Source organism: Silene latifolia, chromosome X, assembly GCF_048544455.1.
Source record: "Silene latifolia isolate original U9 population chromosome X, ASM4854445v1, whole genome shotgun sequence".
In the NCBI taxonomy this organism is placed as follows: domain Eukaryota; kingdom Viridiplantae; phylum Streptophyta; class Magnoliopsida; order Caryophyllales; family Caryophyllaceae; genus Silene; species Silene latifolia.
Window position 1 is genome coordinate 327,641,410 of NC_133537.1, and position 19,765 is coordinate 327,661,174.

The window sequence follows — 19,765 nt, forward strand, 5'->3', positions numbered from 1 at the left end:
TATTTACAAATATCCTATTATCGTGTTTTATGAATAACCTATTAAGGACATATTCATAGCGCATCCGGTAACCATGATACAAATACTAAAAATTACTCTATACTACTCCGTAAGGCATTATGTGTTCCTTGGTTACTTAACCATTAAGGAAGGTTTTTTCTTTTAACATTCTCAATAAAAAATCACCCAATACCTATAATACTCTTTATTAGTAAGTAGTTCTTAATCATGAAGGTGGATTAAGTTTACTTCTTTTATTTGTTACACAATAACCCGGCCAAGCATACTAACTTATTAATTATTACTCCTACCTATCTAGAATTTACTGATTATATTTTATCAATTATCCACAGATTTCTTTCACATAATTCCTCACTTGTGCCCTAATAATACTTCTCACTTCGTTGAACATTGATAACAGAGTTGATGTACTTGACCAAATAATTATTTGAAACAATTTTAATTTGTTAATATGTAATTAATACGAAAGTTGTAATAAACTCAAACGGCAATATTGCTGGATTGATTCCTTTTGATGGCTTAGTCTTGTTCCTTGGGCCAATTAGGGGATTGGCACCACAAAATTTCAAGGTCATCCATTGCTCGACATCTGACGATAGGATGCTTGACCTTTTACCTCCTTGTCATCCTAATCGGTTCAATTTCTGGGTTAAGCATAACTTTTAAGTTTGACGAACAAAACCGCACTTGCAAATGAAGTTGTTGCATCATTGATGAAAACGTAAGAAACCAGAGAACTTACTTTTTGTGACTCGTATTTTTTGCAGATTGTCTTATGATTCAAAAAATAAGAAACTTTAGTTCATTACTCCGTACTCTTTTATGAGAATAAACAATGCGGAGTAACTCTATATTTATAGGGTGTATGGGTTGTAGAGAGGTGTGTTAACACTAATGTGTACATAGCACAAAAATTTAAGAGTCTTTGAATACTTTGAATGTGTTAAAAAAACATGATATTTGTAATTTTAGTTTGAATATGTATGTATCTTGGAATTATAAAAATTAAAGTTAAATGTATGTAAAATGCATACGCTTTAGCCTTCTAATGCACCAATGTACTCCGTACAATGTAATCTTCATTGTTCAATTAACTTAAATTGGAAATTGTACATTCATATTTATTGAAATGTCACTTTACTGTACTTTGGTGTAATTTACAAAAAATTAAATAAGGACTAAATTAAATGTTACATGCCGCATGTGAAACCTATTCCAAACATTTTTTTTAATTGATTTAGTGGTCTATGTTTTATCACTTTCTCATAATGTATTTTTACGTAAATGTAAAACATTGTGAGACACTTATACATATAAATATAATGAAAATTATACTCAATTGAAAGCATTTTTCGCAATGAACGTAATTATTTATATGTTAGAATTTTTATTAAAATAATATTTTAGTAAATTTAGAATCAAATCACCGTAGTTATTTTATATAATTTTATAATAAAATTTATTAAAATATAATTAATATTTTGCTGAGATTTATACAACATTTATTATGTTTATATTTAATGTTCAGCTGTAATTAATATGTGTATTTATGGCTGGGTTGACACGTGGCGCATCCACAGCGTTTCAACCCAGTTTTATATATATACTAGATTTAATGCCCGTGCGATGCACGGGCCGTTTGGTAGTGTCTTTTATAGTATTAATTTTATATAAATAAAAAATACTACTGTTCAGCTTCAATATGAGAACGACTTTTTTCAATTATATGACTTTACTTGAAGTCCGTGAAGATAACTGAGAGTCTGAGACTCATTTCTTTCAAAATGAGCTTGATTAAGGCTCTGTTCTTTCTGGCTTATTAGAGGTGGGCTGAAATGAATGGAACTGAGCTGAACTTAATTAAATGGAACTGAACTGAACTGAACTGGACTGAATAGAGCTGAACTGAACTAAACTATTAATAATTCAATTTGAATATTGCTTCGGATATAAAGTTGCATAAGGGAGTTGCATTATTAATATTGGGTAATATCTCAATTACACAATATTGCTTGGAAACGTATATGCACCATATGCTATTAATAATGCAACTCTGTTATGAAGTTCTCCATTTTGTGTTTATGTATTGATAAATAATACTTCTACTTGTTCTCGATGGTGAGTAACTATTACAATATTTTTTAGATGTCGAGTGGGTCTATTATTAACGTCGAGTGTGTGGTATTATTATCTAAACTTTCAAGTGAAATACTACAAAGTAATTGATTTCATGTTTTCTACTGCCTCCGTTCCGATGATATGCTTACACTTCCTTTATTTCCCCCTCACAAAATAAAGAAAGTGTAAATATATCACTGGAACATAGAGTATATTATTATAGATAGAAAATTTCTCATAAATCCCTACTTGTACTCATCAATGTCATATACCCATGAAATTCTATGTTGATTCCAACACCTAAGAAAGCTGCTTCCCAAATCGTACGCGGATATTTTGATCCGTATCAGCTATGACAATAATCAATATCTATCTATATTAATAAAGGAAGTTTTTTCGAGCGATTATAGAGAACCCAAATTTTTAAAACTACCTAAATTATTTATTACTAATTATGTTTAGAGATAATAATTAAATATATATTCCGATGTAGAAGAACTCATATACGTTTTCAATTCTTAGTTGTTAGTATTTGATATATTCACAACAACTCTACAACTTTGACCTATATAAACTATAGGTATCGTGACAAATCGTCAATTCATCATAGCTATGCCTTTTATTTTATTTTTTTCACTTATTCTTTCGTTTTTCCATCATTTAATTTTGGAGTTAGTTTAATTGTATTTTAGTTTCACATTAATTGTTTATATTGTTTGATTTGTTTTATATTTCTAATTTTGTTGAAACTGATCTATGTTTTTTTTTTTTTGCCATGTGTAGGTTATCAATGATTTCATTAAACATATATATTACCAATATCAGGTGGTATAAGTTGATGTTGGAGATTTTTTTAATATAAAGAGTGAAATATTGGTAAGTAATAGAAATTTTAAAGTATGCATTTGCTTGACAATTGTAAATTGCACTGCGATATTGATCGAAGCACTGCTATACGAATGGATAATTCATTGTATATAATTAATGGTGCTAATTCATGGTTTGTTGATCGTTTACATATGCTTTATGTTCGCGGTTATCTATATATTTCGATGATATCGATAATTTGTGTGTTTTGTCAAAGAAATTACTCTTAGGATGTTTAACCTGCTGTTTAAGCAGGTGAATTTTTGCTTGGTTGATTGGCCGTGTTGTTCGATAGTTTTTTTATATAATGTACTTAGGTGTTAGTTTTAAGTACAATAATTCTTTCTTAAGACGGATATATTTATCTTAATTATTAATTTTCTTAACCCTACTTTTTGCATACCATTCACAGAAAATTAAGCGTATCGACTAAAGACTTGAATACCCTACGGAGTATGATCAAAGTTTTTATAAAAAGCTAGATACTTTTGAGTTATTGTCTTAGCAAGGTGAGAGAGTAGCTTTTTAAAGAAACTAATAACTCTGCACGTACTATTGCCTTATGATTTACTATTTATCTACTGAAATCTCACCTTGACTACTAACTAATTATAACTGTATACTTTCACAGGGCAGTTACGTTCACGCAACCATATATGGCAACTCTCTAATTGAAAGGTTCCGTTCAAGACTCGCCAAGGGAGATGTTTATGTGCTGAACCACTTTGCTATCGGATCGAACAAATCACCATATCAAAATTAGAAAACAGATAAAATTATCAACTGTTATTGTATTTGCTAATTGCACAAAAAAAAAAAAAAATAACGTATATGTAGTCGTTTCTTAAGCACATTAAAGAAGTCAAGAGAATTTTAAGTACAAATTGTCAATAAACCTTTGTTTATCAACATAAATGCACAAATGCATAAATAAGTCAATAAGATAGCGTACTAATGTGAAAACAATTAAGCGTTATCGTATAAGATTAGTTGAAACTTAAACATACACAAATGCTTAAATAAGACTGTCATAACTTTACGGTGTATAGTAAGTTTACTTCTACGAAGTATTATCTTTTTTTTGGCTTAATTTCATCTCAGCTTTAGTTCAGCTTCAACTTCGTTCAATTCAGCTCAGTTAAGTTGACCTTATCTTTTCATAAATTAACTCTTAGTTCAGCTCTATTCAGTTTAACTCCATTTGGTTCAGTTAAGCTCCTATCAACCGAAAAGAACATGACCTATATCTCATATAAACTTCTTACAGACTACGGAGTATATATAATATTATTTCGTGCAATTGAGAGCTACATAAAATATTAAAAAATCATTGTACATTTTTAAATAACAACCTTAATTATATCTTATATTTTTATTTTTTATGTATGCAAACATATAGTATTCGAGTCTCTACTTTTTTTTTTTGGTTACAAGGAGCGGGAATTACCCAAAAAATAAACAAAAAACACCTAAAACATGAAAACACATTTAAAAAATTCGAGTCTATACTTTGAAAAGTGGGATAATTAGTAACAATGATAATCAAAATTCGAAAAGTGAAGGAACTATACATCTACTCCCTATTTCTCGCCATATCATAACGATAATATATATCCTTACTTTTACCTTAAAAAAATTCATACTCCATCTTCAAACTATAAAATTTAAAGTCGTGTGTTTTAAGTTGTCATTATCCTTGGATCACAAATAGGCGACAATGTTACCATGAGTTAGAATATAGGTGACACTGTTTAAAGAACTTATATGAGAAGATCACATTATGGCTGACTAACTACGAACTTCTTGAGAATTTGCCACTTTTACGGTCCTATATATACTACTCCTATATTTTGAACCTAACTCCAGATTTACTGATTTACGATTAACTTATATATCCATGTGTTCATCCCATATATACTATTAGAGTTAGGCTTGATACATGGGGTCGATTCATAGAAAAAAAAATAGTTTGTGTTAATATATCGAGGTATCAATTATATACAAGTACGTATCCCACAGAAAATACTTATAGGCCCGTGCATTGCACGGGCATTAAATCTAGTATATATATAAAAGAGGCTTTTTTCAGGCATTTTTAGAGACTCCAACTTTTCTAAAACACGATTTTTATTTTTAATAATTAACTTAGTTGAAGATAATTATTTTGAGGTAATAAAATAATAAGAGATAGTAAATTACAAAAAGATTGAGTTATATAGCATTATTATAATATTGTTGATATACTACGTAACTAATAATCTCATATATATAATTATAATAACTATTGAAAAGTTATCTATTAGTAATTATAAACTATTGAAAAGTTATCTACTTAAATATTATTAATTAGAAATAGTAGGAGTTTTACATGACTTCCAACAAGCATTTACCCTATATATAAAAAGTTATACAGTATATTCTACATGAGTCAAACTCCTATTACTTGCATCGTATATTTAGCTCTCTTTGCTTCTTTATTTTTTTTTACTATTCATTAATGTTGGATGAACGGTCTTATGATATTGATTGGGTTAGCCTATTATATGTTAGGATCATGTCGTTTCTTAGCCAATATTAGACGGTATGTCAAACGTTCTAACATAATTTTATTCGAAATTGCAGGTACAAAGTGTATAACAAGGTTGTCGAATTCATATGTTGAACAAATTAAAGGTAGGTGTCTAATAATTTTTTCGAGTCTGCGTCGATGTAAAAGTAGGCAAGTAGCTAGATAACTTCTTCGTTGTATTTCACAAGTACTCCGTATTACATAATTGCACTTGCTTACTCTTGATAAAAAAAATGCAGATTCTTAACAAGATTTTTCTAAGGGTGGGTTAGTTAATAGTTAATACTAACTCTTCTACCGTTCATGAATGAATACATTGATTACTACACTGACTTCGATTTACTGATTTGCTTTGTGCCTCAGGTCATATCAATGTTTTGAATATGTTACATTCAATGGTGGTTTGACTTTGTTTTATTGGAAGTTATATTCAACTAGATTTCCAAGGAAGACATTACTTTCTGATCAAAAACATATTTAGATGTTTATTGGTTATATTTAGTGTTAAACAGGATTTGTTTGTTACATTTAGTGTCAAACTGCAGCTATGAAAAGTATAGCTCAAGCATTTCAAAGAGGAAACGAAGATTTATATGGCCTATTTGGGGAGCCTTACATTACAAGTTGAAATTTGAGAAGCGAATAGACATATATCAACTTGAAAACATTTATACGTACAAAGCATATTTACGATTTATTTACGATTTGTGGTCTGAATGCTAAAAATTGATAAACCAACAAGTTTTTATGTTCAAAATTACTCCTCCATCTCAATCATTTGTTTACCTTTGATAAATAAGTGTATAATACTTTCACCAAAGTTGTCGTGCTGATCAATAACTTAATGTCAACTCATTTAAAGATAATTCAATGCGTTAATAAAGAAAATAAAAGAATCGTAAAAAATAATAAAACGGGAAAAAGTTAATTTGAAATTGATTAGATGTATCTGAAAAAAGATTTGATAAAAAACACACATTCCTTCGACAAAAACCAAAGTTTATTCAACCATTGGCACATACGGACCACATAGTAAATTTTGATACATATTTAGCAATTGTATCCTAATTCTAATGATATTTTCTTCCCTAAACAGGTTTCTGTTACCATTTACCAACATTTAAATATTTGATGAAGATGAATATAAGGAAAAGGAATCTATTCTTTCGACAACTAATGACTATATATAAGGATTTCGAGTTTTAAGGTCAAACACGCGGATGTTGTGATATTGGTTACTACGTAATTTTGATTCCATTAGGATTTCTATTGATATAAACTCATGTTATTTAAGAAAATATTGTTCCACTATTATGAAGTCACGGGTTATTTTACGAAAAAAAAACTTACATTTTACACATGCTTACTTAAAAGCAAAAACACAATTTAGTAACCGTGCAACGCACGGGCATGAAATCTAGTCAAACAATATATTGGGCATAACAATTACGCAAAAATGCTTATATACATTGGGAACAATATTAATAATGAACATAAGGGGGAAAATACTCTAAAAATCTTAAATAAAATTAATCAGGATCACAAAATTTATTGCAAAAGTTAAGTAACTAAGCTAGCATGGGGATTGAGGGCTGATATATAAAAACTTTCAAAGTAAGCAAAAGCTTAACATGGGTTCCAAATTTGAAGAGATAAAAGACAAAAGACGGTAGCATTTGTTCGACACAATTATTCAAACACGATCTTATCACACATGTAAGGCGGAGCGAACTCGGGTATCCAAACCCGTGTTTTGTCGATACCGCTACTAAACACAATAATCAATTGCGTCAACAATCTATTTATTAGCTAGGTAAGACAATAAGCGCTACATATGAAATTTCCGAATTATGCCTCTTGCAAAATGGAAACCAAAGTCATCAATTTAACACAAACTCACAAAGTAATAAGATCATACTTCATCTGTATTTTCGGTTTCAATTATTTGTTTACCTTTTATATTAATTGTGAAAGGTATTTTAGTCAAAAGTACATAAATGAGAGATACGGAAAGAGTACTGCATCGTCTACATGTCTACATTACTACACATTCTATAACTTGTTTAGTATGCTAATCCGCGGGCCACTTATCGGTGTTTTTGCATTCTTTTTGGTAAATTTTTTGTTAAAAGTTGTAGAATAATCACTCTAATTTGTACTCGTAGTCCGTATGTATACATACAAAGTACTCAATGCATGGACTTGAAATCCAAATGGACGTGAAACCCAAAAATACCATATTCAAACAAAGATTTATATGGGATGGTGAATTTCAAATTTCTACCATAATAATAATAATAATAAGTTAAAAAACGAAAATTTAAACATTAACAAACAACCAGAAACTCATCAAACATTACTTATTATGATATTGATCAAATACTTTAACACTGAAATTTATTGTCCTACCATACCATAAATTAAGAGTCTCCAAATTTCTATATAGATAAAGATGGATGTATAAACCATTACATACCGAAAAAACTCACACCCATAATAAACATAATACAACAGTCATTTTTTTTTGGCAGCCAAATTGTTACACTCGGCAACGTCAATTTGTTACAATGAAATTCTGTCTAGAAAGCCGATGGTCAAAATTTGGATTAATGAGATGATATGTAAAGAAAAAGAAACTTTTACCTCCGGTTGTCATGTGCTGGTGGAGATTTAAAGTGTCCTATTGACCTACATATTTAACATGCACGCAAAATTATCAGAAAACTATAAACAATAAATTTCAGTTAAAATAACTCCAATAATTAAGTAGTTTATAATGGAAAATCAAATCTCAAGAATGAAACAACATTTACTATGGGAGTATAAGACTAATAACGACATCATTACATGGCATTATATAATGTTGTATATTGATACAAAAGGTAATTTAAAAGATATTCTTAATAATAGAGCGTACCGACTTATCATCCATATAATTGTTGTGAAGTGATATTGAACAAATATGAATTAAAAGAGTTTACCGACTTACGGTCAATAATCTGAATATCATTGTTGTGATAGTAAAAATATATAAATCGTGTTGCTGATTGAATTTCACATTGCTGCACCCGTAGGAAAGACAGATACGGCATGAAATTCCACACGCTTCTCATAGCTGCTATTGTATATTTATATCCTGAAAATTCATAAAATTACAATTTTAAATCTCAAATCAAATCATAAAAGCATATAGGATGTCACAAAATTAATGTAATGCATACTACAAAGCAAAAATTAGATTCTAGCTTAAATTAACTTTTGGGGAAGGGGGACATCCAAAGGATAATGGACGACACATACATGGCATGATTTATATTTTATATATACTAATCTTATCTATATTAATACAAAAGACAATACTCAATTCTCAGCGCGCCACGTCATTAATGCAGTTTTCTTTTTTTTTTTCTTTTTTTTGGAAATTCATGTTATGGTGGGACCTGTGAGTGTGCAATGTATTTATTTCTTCACATTTCCGCCTTTTCATACATGCGATAAATTCCGTCTTACAATAAATTCTATGAAATAATATTATGAAAAAATTGTATGAATTAATATTATGAAATACTTTTATACATTTCGTCTAAATAAAATTAATAATATATACGCAGAATTAATTACAAATGCAAGTAAATGAAATTGAATTACATAATTTTTAAAACAAAATTACATAATAATAAAATTACATAATTTCAAGAAGAAATAACATTTATATACGGGATCGAACATAAAACGCAAATGAATTACATACATATGTTAAAGTTGATTATATTAGATTATATTTCTTTTATCCGGATGTAAAGTTTTTTATGTATGCAGTTTTTATTTACAAGAGTAGATTACGTTATTTTCTTATAATCCAGTGTATGTGAACACGTGTTTTTAACAAATTTAAACATAAATTATGTAGATCGTAGATTTAAACCAACTAGATAAGTACAATAGAAATGCAAAAACAAATATACATCAAAAAACATTAATACTGGCCCAAATACATACCCGTGCAATTTTGCACGGGTTTAAAACTAGTTATTTCTAATTCTAAATTTCTAATCAACTAAACCTACGTAAAATATGATAGAATTTAATTATTACTTGAATTGGTATCGCAATGAGATTAGTATTGCTGTATGTATTAAATTATTAACTGTTAGGGAATCTCATGTTCAATATACATCTAAACTTAAAAAGATAATTTTTTATTTAAGTAGCTCAAAACTAGATTTAATACCCGTGCGATGCACGGACCTTTTGGTGGAATCTTTTGTATTACTTCTTTATATAGTAAAAACCTTAGTGTTTGGCTCTATGAGAACGACTTATTTTCAATAATAAATAATGTATATGCATGGCTTCATTTGAAGTATGTGAAAATAAGCGAGACTGATTTATTAAGAATAGGTTTCATATTTGTGTCATGCATGGGCCATTAATGAGTAATCTCTCTTGATACTTATAAAAATGATTGTTTCAACTATATATAAAAATGACTTATTTAAAAATTCGTTATTTTCAAATTTGTTGGACTAAATTTTTGTTATTAGAAAACTAAATTTCTTTTAATAAATAAACATGATATGATTGTGCTAAACTTAAATAATACCGGTCAAAACTTAGTAAAGGCAAATTATATAATTGTAAAAGTCAGTAATTGGTTTATAATTTAGATGGAGTATTTTTGCATGTTGATGTTGCATGGTTTTGTGATTCTTATCTCCAAGACGAATTTCTTTATTATTTTTTGAATTTGTTTTTGATATGCTTAAATTTAATCGAATTTATTAAGAAATCTATTACTTTGGGTCAAGTACACTTACAAAATTTTATGTCACATTATGATACGGAGACATTGTATTAGCTTAGTAGTACACTATAAACCTAATTATATATATAAAAAATTCTCAAAATCATCCAACCTAGTCTTAGGTTTGATTTGAACTCAGTCAGCCGATAAAACTTGTTGCGGTATCTTTAGTCTGTCTTGTTTGTGACGGTCACAAGTTTATGACCTCTTACAACCCTCTCCGTCTCATTTGTCCCTCCGTCTCACGTCACAAGTTTGTGACGGTTTTTGTCCGTCACAAATGAGAATTTGTGTTTCTAAGGTACAATTGAAGTGTTTTTTTCCTATCTTAACTAACCATCCATTATTGTTTACAATCGGACATTCTCATCAAGTGATCAATGATAGTTCCACTTAATGCATCCTAAAATCACTATTAAAGTCATAAGAATACGGCGTATTAATTTTGACAGTACTTTATTAAAATTTATTTTTTAACTTATTTGCTTGTTGGAATGACAATGAATATTTAGAATTGTATGAAAAAATATCAATAAAAAAAAATTATGAATAATGCAGGCGCCACTTTACATGTACTCCCCTCCATTATGGTTATTTGTTGACCTACTTTTTTTTTGAGTTTTTTTCTTGGATTTTGTTACCTTTCTATATTAAGAAAGCTTTTTATGATTAAATTAAGGGAAATGATAAATATAACCCAATGGGTTGTATTTAAGAAACTAAAAAAGAAAATAAATACTTAGTACATGCATTAATTACATTGATTCATGTGTAATTTATTCTCTAATTTCTAAATTAATACCAAATTTAGAAGGATATTAAATGCTTAAATATAACCCAATAGGTTGTATTTAGCATTACCCTTAAATTAATCATACACATCAATTTATGTCCACTTATACAAATAGCTCCCTCTTCTCTCCTTGTCTTTATACCAAAATTAAAAGTAGACAAATGTTAAGGGCGAAGGGAGTAATAATCATCTACAATTACCTGCACAATAAATCGAATAAGTGAAAAAGAGATCTATCATTAACAATTTTATATCCAAAACATAATAAAGCATATGATAACACATATTGCATACCACTGTCACTCGTTTTGTGATGCCATCTGCAATAAAACCTGGTTTATCCTTTATAAAGATTTAAATACAAAGTCAAAGAAAAGAGCGTTATGATCAATAAAACAAAGAACAAATTAGCTGATGGAAGAAAGACGGTACGTATGTGTCAAATTACAAATTTTAAATGATAGTAAAAATAGGATAAAAATTATACTGTATAATGAAAGAAAGAAATATGATGACACTTATTCCAAGAGAACCTGTGACTAAAGTGGGCAATCATCAATATATATACTACAATAAAGCCTATATAATTGAGTTTGTATAAAATAGCAATACGTTCAAGAATGTAAACTTCTAGAGTCTTAACTCCACTTAACCTCTGCTTGAAAGATATGTCTAACCGTAAAGCTCTATCACAAAATTAAAACTTATCGTTTCCGCTCTAATACAGTTGCAACCTTTATCTGTTATTTTTTTTAATAGTTATTTAGCATTATTTATTTTATTTAAGTATTTTGCGAAGGTTAAGCTTCCTTTATTAATATAGATAGATAGATAGATTGGTGAACTCTCTATAATCGCTCAAAAAAAGCTTCCTTTATTAATATAGATAAATAGATATAAGATATCTACTCCTAGTAGTAATATTACTTCTAAACCATGTTGCCAAAATAAATTACTAATGTATCCGCCTTTTCCTAACCAACTTTTACTAATGTATATATCTACTCTTGGTCATTATTCATTAATATCTACCCCTGAACTTTCCCGCCAAAATGTAATTCTAGCTGAAGATTTCTGTAACAAACTTTAAAACTCATACCAAGGTGCTAAAACCTGTAGAAAACTCCATGCCCATATCATCAATGATCTATATCTTCGCAAAAATTTAACAATTGGGCTTAAGTTAATCAGGGCAAACGCTGCTTGTGGTGAATTGGGTATTGCCCATCAACTGTTCGACGAAAGTCCGCCCTGAAATGTCGTCTTTTTCAATGTTATGAATTATGATCAGGAGCTATGTTATTGTTACCCACCAGCATTATCAAGACACTTTATGGGTTTTTAAGGACATGTTTAGTGTTATGCTAGACCTGCCATTATACTTACCCGCTTGTTTTAAAAGCGAGTTCTACTTCGGAGGATTTGTGGGTTGGTTTGCAGATTCATGCTGCAGTGTGTAAAATTGGGAAGCAATTGATGTTTATGCTCAAATGGAAGCTAATGGATGGAAACCCGATGGAGTTACCATTACTAGTATTCTTCCTGCTTGTGGCGATCTTTCAGCTATCTCACTGGGGAGGATATGATGAACCACCTCGGTAATCTATTGGCGAGACTAGAATTCTACTGAGCTACTGACCAAAGATGCCCACTTCTACTAGACTTGGGCTCTCACCGATGTGAAATTGGTAAATTACCTACTAAACCAGGCCTTGTTTAAGTTGTTTCCGAACAATAGGGAGGACCTACAGGACTCGGGTCGGATTTGTCGCCGTTGGTCTTGATCTCCGGAATGAGGTAGCCATACAGCGTATGTTTTGTTTGTGGAGACTTCTGGCATCCGCCAGGTAACATTCTGGCCTTGCAACAGCTAGCTAGCTATCTATTGACCAGTAAGATTACTATTTTGAGTTTGGGGGAAAGGACCTAAAATTAACGCACATTTGTTATAGACAGGCGGTAGAGTGATATCGTGCCATGGATCCAGATTAACCTATTAGCCTTATGTATTGGTACAAACAGACGAGATAAGACTGAGACGGAGATAATCAAGCAAAAGATGGGATATGATGAACCACTTAGGCAGTCAATTGGTGAAACTAGGATTCTGTTGAGCTACTGAGTACTGACCAAAGATGCTCACTTCTAGACTTACGCTCTCATGTTTGTCAATCTTGGTAATTGCCAGTGATCAAATTCGGACTCAGAAGTGAAAATTAAAGGTAATTGGGTAGCAATATACCTGATACAGATTTATTTTAGCTAATCTCACATGTATATAATAACGACTAATGACAAAACCCTCTACTGATCATGGCAAAATACCCATCAGCGTCGAGGTTTCTTCCAAGCCTGGGGTATGATACCTAGAGCGACCTCATAAAACCTATCATGAGTGTCTTGAATGAGCCGGAACCAAGCATGTCTCCGAGATCTTTTAATAACCAAAGTCCCACAAACTCCCCAAAATGCTATGATAAATCCAAGCACAACACTTATGTACAACCCCAGGAACAAGTCATAGTTCTCCTGCTTATGTTGGACACTAGAACTGTTATTTCCGATGGGTGCATTGAATTCTGCTTGATCTCCAGGACACTTCAGAAGTGGGAAACCACAAAGTCCTGGGTTTCCCGTATATGATGAAGCATCTAAGGTCTGCAACTGATTGCCAATTGGGATTTTTCCCGAGAGATTGTTGTTCGATAAATCCAAGATTGCTAAAGAAGTTAATTGAGCTAGACTACCAGGAATGTTTCCTGTTAGATGGTTGCCTGATAAATCAAGAAGCTCTAAAGCTGTCAGCTGACCAATTTCTGCCGAAATGCTTCCACTCATATTGTTGTTTGACAAGTCTAGGGATACCAGTCCCGTGAGATTAAAAATTCCATCTGGGATTTCTCCACTCAACTCATTATAGGAAAAATCAACGGATTTAACTAATCTCAATGAATCTACATAACTCAATGAATCTTTGAACTTCTGTTCTTCCCTTTTCCATGTAACAATTGCAGTTTCATCTTCATTTAAATTCAGACGACCAAGACCAGTAGAAACTTGAGCAAAAAATAGCCCGTTACTTGTATTTGTCGTCATTGCCGTCACATTACTTATACACCATGGAATCACTCCTGAGATGTGATTCATAGCAAAGTCTAATATTTGAAGATTTGAGAGTTGGCACAAGCTTGCAGGTATCTCTCCATGAAAGTTGTTTCTTCGTAGGATGAGAGCACCTAGAAACTGAACATCACCTATCCACTGTGGTATGTTTCCAGTAAATGAATTGAACCCTAGACTCAGAATAACAAGGGATGTGCAATTCTCCAATGAAGCCGGGATCGGTCCGGAAAAGCTATTGTTATGTAGGTGTAAGTACTGAAGCTTGTTCATGGTACCAATGGATTTCGGTACACTACCTGAAAATCTATTGTTTTCCAGGTGTAGACTGAGTAGTTGATCAAAGTTCATCCAACAGTCTGAAAGCTTTCCAGACAACAAGTTGTTTGACAGGTCAACCTCTATTAAATTATTTGGAGTTTTGGAACAAAAGATATAAGAGGAGTCAGAGAACCTGTTGTCGTTAAGGTATAATGTGAGAGCCCTTGAGAACCCTGATGGTATAGCACCCTCAAAAAGATTTGAACTCAAGTCTACTTCAGGCAAGACGTATGTAGTAGTATTTGGAAAAAAATGGATCGACCCATAAAACTGGTTACAAGACATATTCAAGTACCGCAGTTTGAATGGCAATGAGTTCCAGAAAGAAACATGAATGATGTCTGACATTTGAGCATTGGATACATCAAGGTATGAGAAATTGGTCTGCATATAAAGCCAATTCGGAAAATAAGGGCCTAACTTGCAGGATCTCAAATCGATGATATCTAGCTGAAATGGAGGAACCCAACTCGCATCAATATCTATCACCAATCTTGGGTTATCGGATAAATTCAATTCGCGCAATCTTGAAAGGTTTAAAAAGTGAGTATGAGTAAGAGTATCTTCAAAAGTGTTGGAAGAAAGATCCAATTTCTCTAGCATAGTAAGTTGTCCAATACCTTTACTAATCTTGCCGATTAGCTGGTTACCGCCAAGGTCTAGTTCCGTCACCATACTCAATGAGTTGATACTGTCAGGAATTGCACCCCAGAAGTGATTCTGACTCAAATCCAGTGTTAAAAGTGTTGTGTTTTCACATTTAGATAAAGCTCGGATAACATTGGTTATCTCATCGGTGAAGTTATTAGCCCCCAAATCGAGTTGTTGGAAGTTGCATAATCTACTAAAGATTTTAAAACTCCCTTGAAGATTATTATTGGATAGAGAAAGGTATGAAAGGGAGTCCATACTTTCAAACTCAATTGGTATGTGGCCATCTAGATAATTATTTGAGAGGTCAAGATGCGAAAGATGATGTAGGTGACCGAAACCAATTGGAACGGGACCGTCTAGTTTATTATTTGAAAGGTCTAGATATAAAAGATGGTGTAGATTACCGAAATAACTGGGAACATGACCGTCTAGTTGATTATTAGAAAGGTCTAGATGTGAAAGATGGTGTACATTACCGAAATCATTTGGAATGGGACCTTTGAGTTCGTTCCCTGAAAGATCAAGATATAGAAGCTGAGTAGTAATTCCTGGCAAGTTGAACAACCACTGAAATATCGAACTGTTAAATAAATCGTTTCCAGAAAGGCTAACAGCATGAAGGTTTGAGGAGGAGTTTATGTGTGGAGATGATGATGGAATGTTTACAGGAAGTTGACACTCATCCATATGAAGAACTCCTAAGAAAGGTAGTTCGCTTATGATCTTAATCCAGTTTTTGGTTGAACTAAGATCAGTACCACTCAAGTCAAGGTACCTCAACAAGCTTAGACGCGAAAGCCAGTTCAAATTTTGCCCCTGAGAAGAGTAAGAATCATTTCCAGATAATTGAAGCCTAGGTCCAAATGTCTCAAATTTTTTAACACGCGAAGGGAAGGACTCAATATACCTTCTATACAAGGATTATTAAAATCAGAACCTTGAAGGTTGAGCATAGTAACATGACCTGTATAGTTACTGCAATGGACTCCAGGCCACGTACAGCAATCACTATCGCTCCTCCAAGCAGAGATCAGCCCACAATAATCTTTTGTGATGCCATCTTTGAACTGTAGCAGGGCTTTCCTCTCTTCGGCAAAGCACTTAACACTACTGTTATTGTTATTCCCGAGGGCAGGGTGGCATAAGTGGCCAGACAGTATAAGCCACGGTAGGACAATGGTGATCAACTGATACCTGGAATTCATGTGAAAATATCGAGTCATTTTTGGTGGTTTAAAGTGACCGAAGTAGTAGCTACTTAATTTGCTTCTTAAAGTGATTATGTTTCAAAGTTTGACTTGATTGAGGTACTCTTGTTCACATGAAATTTACAGGTAAACATCATGTTCATGACTTTTCAACCATTACAAGTCTTGATTATTTGGTTGATGAGGCTCGCCATTGTTGAATGTGAGTAATCATTAGTGTACACCACAAGTTGGACCAACAAAGAGAGTTGGTTTGTATTTATTGTCGATCCATTTATTTGGGTGACCATGTAAATGGTGATACATATGAGTATTTGCCAATCGCCACTGCTTGGTGCATACATAATTTACAGGGGTTTGATTTCATGTAACATCCGCCCTCCGGTCCGCAATATATGGGAGCCCTTGAGATACTAGGTAATGTATTGTTCTTGGTGTATGATTCATGTAACATGTTCTTACAAAGTGTCGATCACTGGTCGTGGCTTCTATTGACATGGTAAATGAAGTCTTGATTTCTCTTCAACTGACGGCGATGGACCCTTGATATTTTTTTTTTTTTTTTGAAATTGTCATCTCATTAATAATCAAAAAAGTTCTGATGAAGATAACAAATAACAAAAAAAAAAATCAAGATTGCTTTAACGTAAAAAATACATTCAAAATAACTATCTAAATATCTGGTAATGGCCGCGCTCCAAAATCATAAATTTCTTGAATCTATGAATAATCGATGTCTTTGCATCCTTCTTGATGGAGGGAAACAACAGAAAGCCGTCTTGATGTATTCATCCACGAAACAAATCGATAATCTCCCGTCGATTAAAACTTATTATATTGATAACAATCCCACGAAAAAATGGAAAAACCCCGAAAGAAGGGACGGAACAACAGATCTCACCAAAAGGGAGACTATTATTGAAAATAAGATAGATCTGCATAATATTAGTTGTTTAAGAAAGCTTTTGTGGGGCTTACCATCGATGGATAATCGATGGAAGCCCCCGAATAATAATGGAGGCTAGGTTTTTAGAGAGGGTTTTTTTTTAGAGAGAGAGGGAGCTTGGATCGAAGAGTACTGTGGTTTTCCTTTTGATTTCCGGATTAGTCTCAAAATGAAGGGCTAGTGCTTGTATTTAAAAAAAAAATGAAGGGCTTGGTAGTCTTGGCATTTTTGTAACGGACTTGGTAGTCACTTCGGCCCATTTGCATAGATATGACCCATTTAGTGAGTTTGACCCGTTTTGTCGGATTTTATCACTTTAGAAAATTAGACCGACTAAAATAACCAAATTGGACTGATTTAATTAAATTTTGTCCAAATTAACTATATTAGTTTACATTTTATTTGACAGGTCAACATTTTGACTTTTGTTTTCCAACGTAGCACTTATACAAAATTTTCGTGCCTACACTGGTATAGATCGAAGAAATCGAATGCGTAACAGACATATTATAATTACATGGACAAAAACTTCTGCAAATCAATTTAGCATTAGATTGTTGATTCCACTCTTGTATGGACGGTACAAAATTGGGTACATCACCAGAATTTCCATACCCATAACATCATACAGCCTGCAATGCTGAAAATACAGATGTTACGAATGTCTGTAACAACCTCGTAGAAGCGACCAACATTGTTTGTGCTATCGATAAGGTGATGAGCTCCAGTTCCGAAGAAGGTGTTGACACCAGTAGCGGTAACAACAGCTTCAATATCACCTCTTTTGCATGTTGAACCAGAGTAAACTCCGTCTCCAGGACCCATTGTCAGAGGGAGACAGTCTCCGGTCAGGAGAGATTCGTCAACCACTATAGGATCGCCTTCAAAAAGAAGTGCATCAGCAAGGACTATATCTCCGGATTTAATGTTGATAATGTCTCCCGGTACCAATACGCCAGCTTCCGACTCTTTCCATTGCTTATCCCTCAATAACTTACACTTGGGACCGACAATAGCCCTGTTTTCAGTATAATTGGTTGTATAGTTAATACTAACAGCCAAGCACGCGACCAAAACAACAAAGTCATACCAGTCTCTAGGATTTCCGCCTCCATTATTTACAAGAGCAATTGCAATTATCGGAATGATCCATGACAATGGGTTATACCAGATAAAACACAAAATTTTCAGAAATATGTTTTCCTTTTCCGCTTCTAATTTATTGGGTCCAAATAATTCTAGTCAGTGGGCTGCCTCATCGGAGGTTAAGACCCTCTCGCGTACATTTCAGTTGCTCAAAGACTTCCTCAATCGGAATCTTTTTCTTCTTATCTCCATTGCCATCCCCTGACATATTGATGGAAATTATAGACAACAAGAGAACTTACTAAACAAAAGATAACTGTCCTCTCCGGCTTGGCTATTATGTCGAAAAAATATAAGAGAGATGATAATTGTATCATTGATTGTTGTATGATAATAATGTTAAAAATACACAGATTCGTGATTTATATATAGTACGTTAAACTCCTACCTTTGGTTAAAGTAGGAGACACAAAATTGTTAAATATCTAAGTATCCTAATCCTAGTAGTAATATTACTTTCTTATTACCATCAAAATATTATAAGTAACAATATAATTATTCTCTCTAAACCTATACCTTGCTAGAGTTAAATGAAAAAAACCATGTTGCGTTTTGCATGTGATATATTAGATACATAAATAACAAAGTTGGTTGGTCTGACTGGTAATGACTCTTATCTCTTAAACATGAGTTTGATTCCTAATTCTTGCGAATGAAAAATTCAAATTTGGAAGGAGTCAACCCATTAAATTATCTTCAGTACCTCAAAATAGATTATCCCAGCTATCGGTAGAGGATACTCCTGATAAAATATATATATATATATATATATATATATATATATATATATATATATATATATATATATATATTAGATCCATAAATTAGCGGTTTTAACAACAGATTGATTATAGACTAAATAAATTACAAATCATACTATGAATACAACTACTAAGGTCCTGTTCTTTTGGACTTAAAGTCACTTAATTTCAGTTCACTTCAGATCCTATAAGTTGATTCGATTCGATTCGAGATCTAATAAGTTGATTCGAGATCCTATAAGTTGATTCGGTTAGCCTTCTATAAATTGATTCGATTCGAGATCCAATAAGTTCGATTCGGATCCTATAAGTTGGTTTGTTCGAGATCCTATAAGTTCAGTTCAGAAAAATTCAGATCCTATAAATTTAGTTCAGAAAATCTATATACAAAGTATTATTTTTAAAGACCGATACAAAAACATTTGACATTAATTATT

General features: G+C 32.2%; 1 protein-coding gene across 1 annotated transcript; it reads right to left on the reverse strand.

The window, feature by feature from the left end:
* Positions 1–13,500: 13,500 nt before the first annotated feature.
* Positions 13,501–18,775, reverse strand: LOC141620789 (uncharacterized). The gene is made up of 3 exons (XM_074437568.1): positions 18,706–18,775; positions 18,037–18,530; positions 13,501–16,083 (listed from the first exon to the last, which is right to left on the reverse strand). The coding sequence occupies exons 1-3, from the start codon at positions 18,773–18,775 to the stop codon at positions 13,501–13,503; spliced, it is 3,147 nt and encodes a 1,048-aa protein (XP_074293669.1).
* Positions 18,776–19,765: the final 990 nt, after the last annotated feature.

What these genes read in the sequence shown, in the direction of transcription:
- LOC141620789 (XM_074437568.1), bottom strand. Translation starts at nt 18,775, where the DNA reads ATGTCAGGGGATGGCAATGGAGATAAGAAGAAAAAGATTCCGATTGAG. An exon ending in AGTCTTTGAGCAACTGAAAT is followed by an intron (nt 18,531 to 18,705) that starts GTACGCGAGAGG and finishes TAAATAATGGAG; the next exon opens with GCGGAAATCCTAGAGACTGG. An exon ending in CAGGCTGTATGATGTTATGG is followed by an intron (nt 16,084 to 18,036) that starts GTATGGAAATTC and finishes TACTCTTCTCAG; the next exon opens with GGGCAAAATTTGAACTGGCT.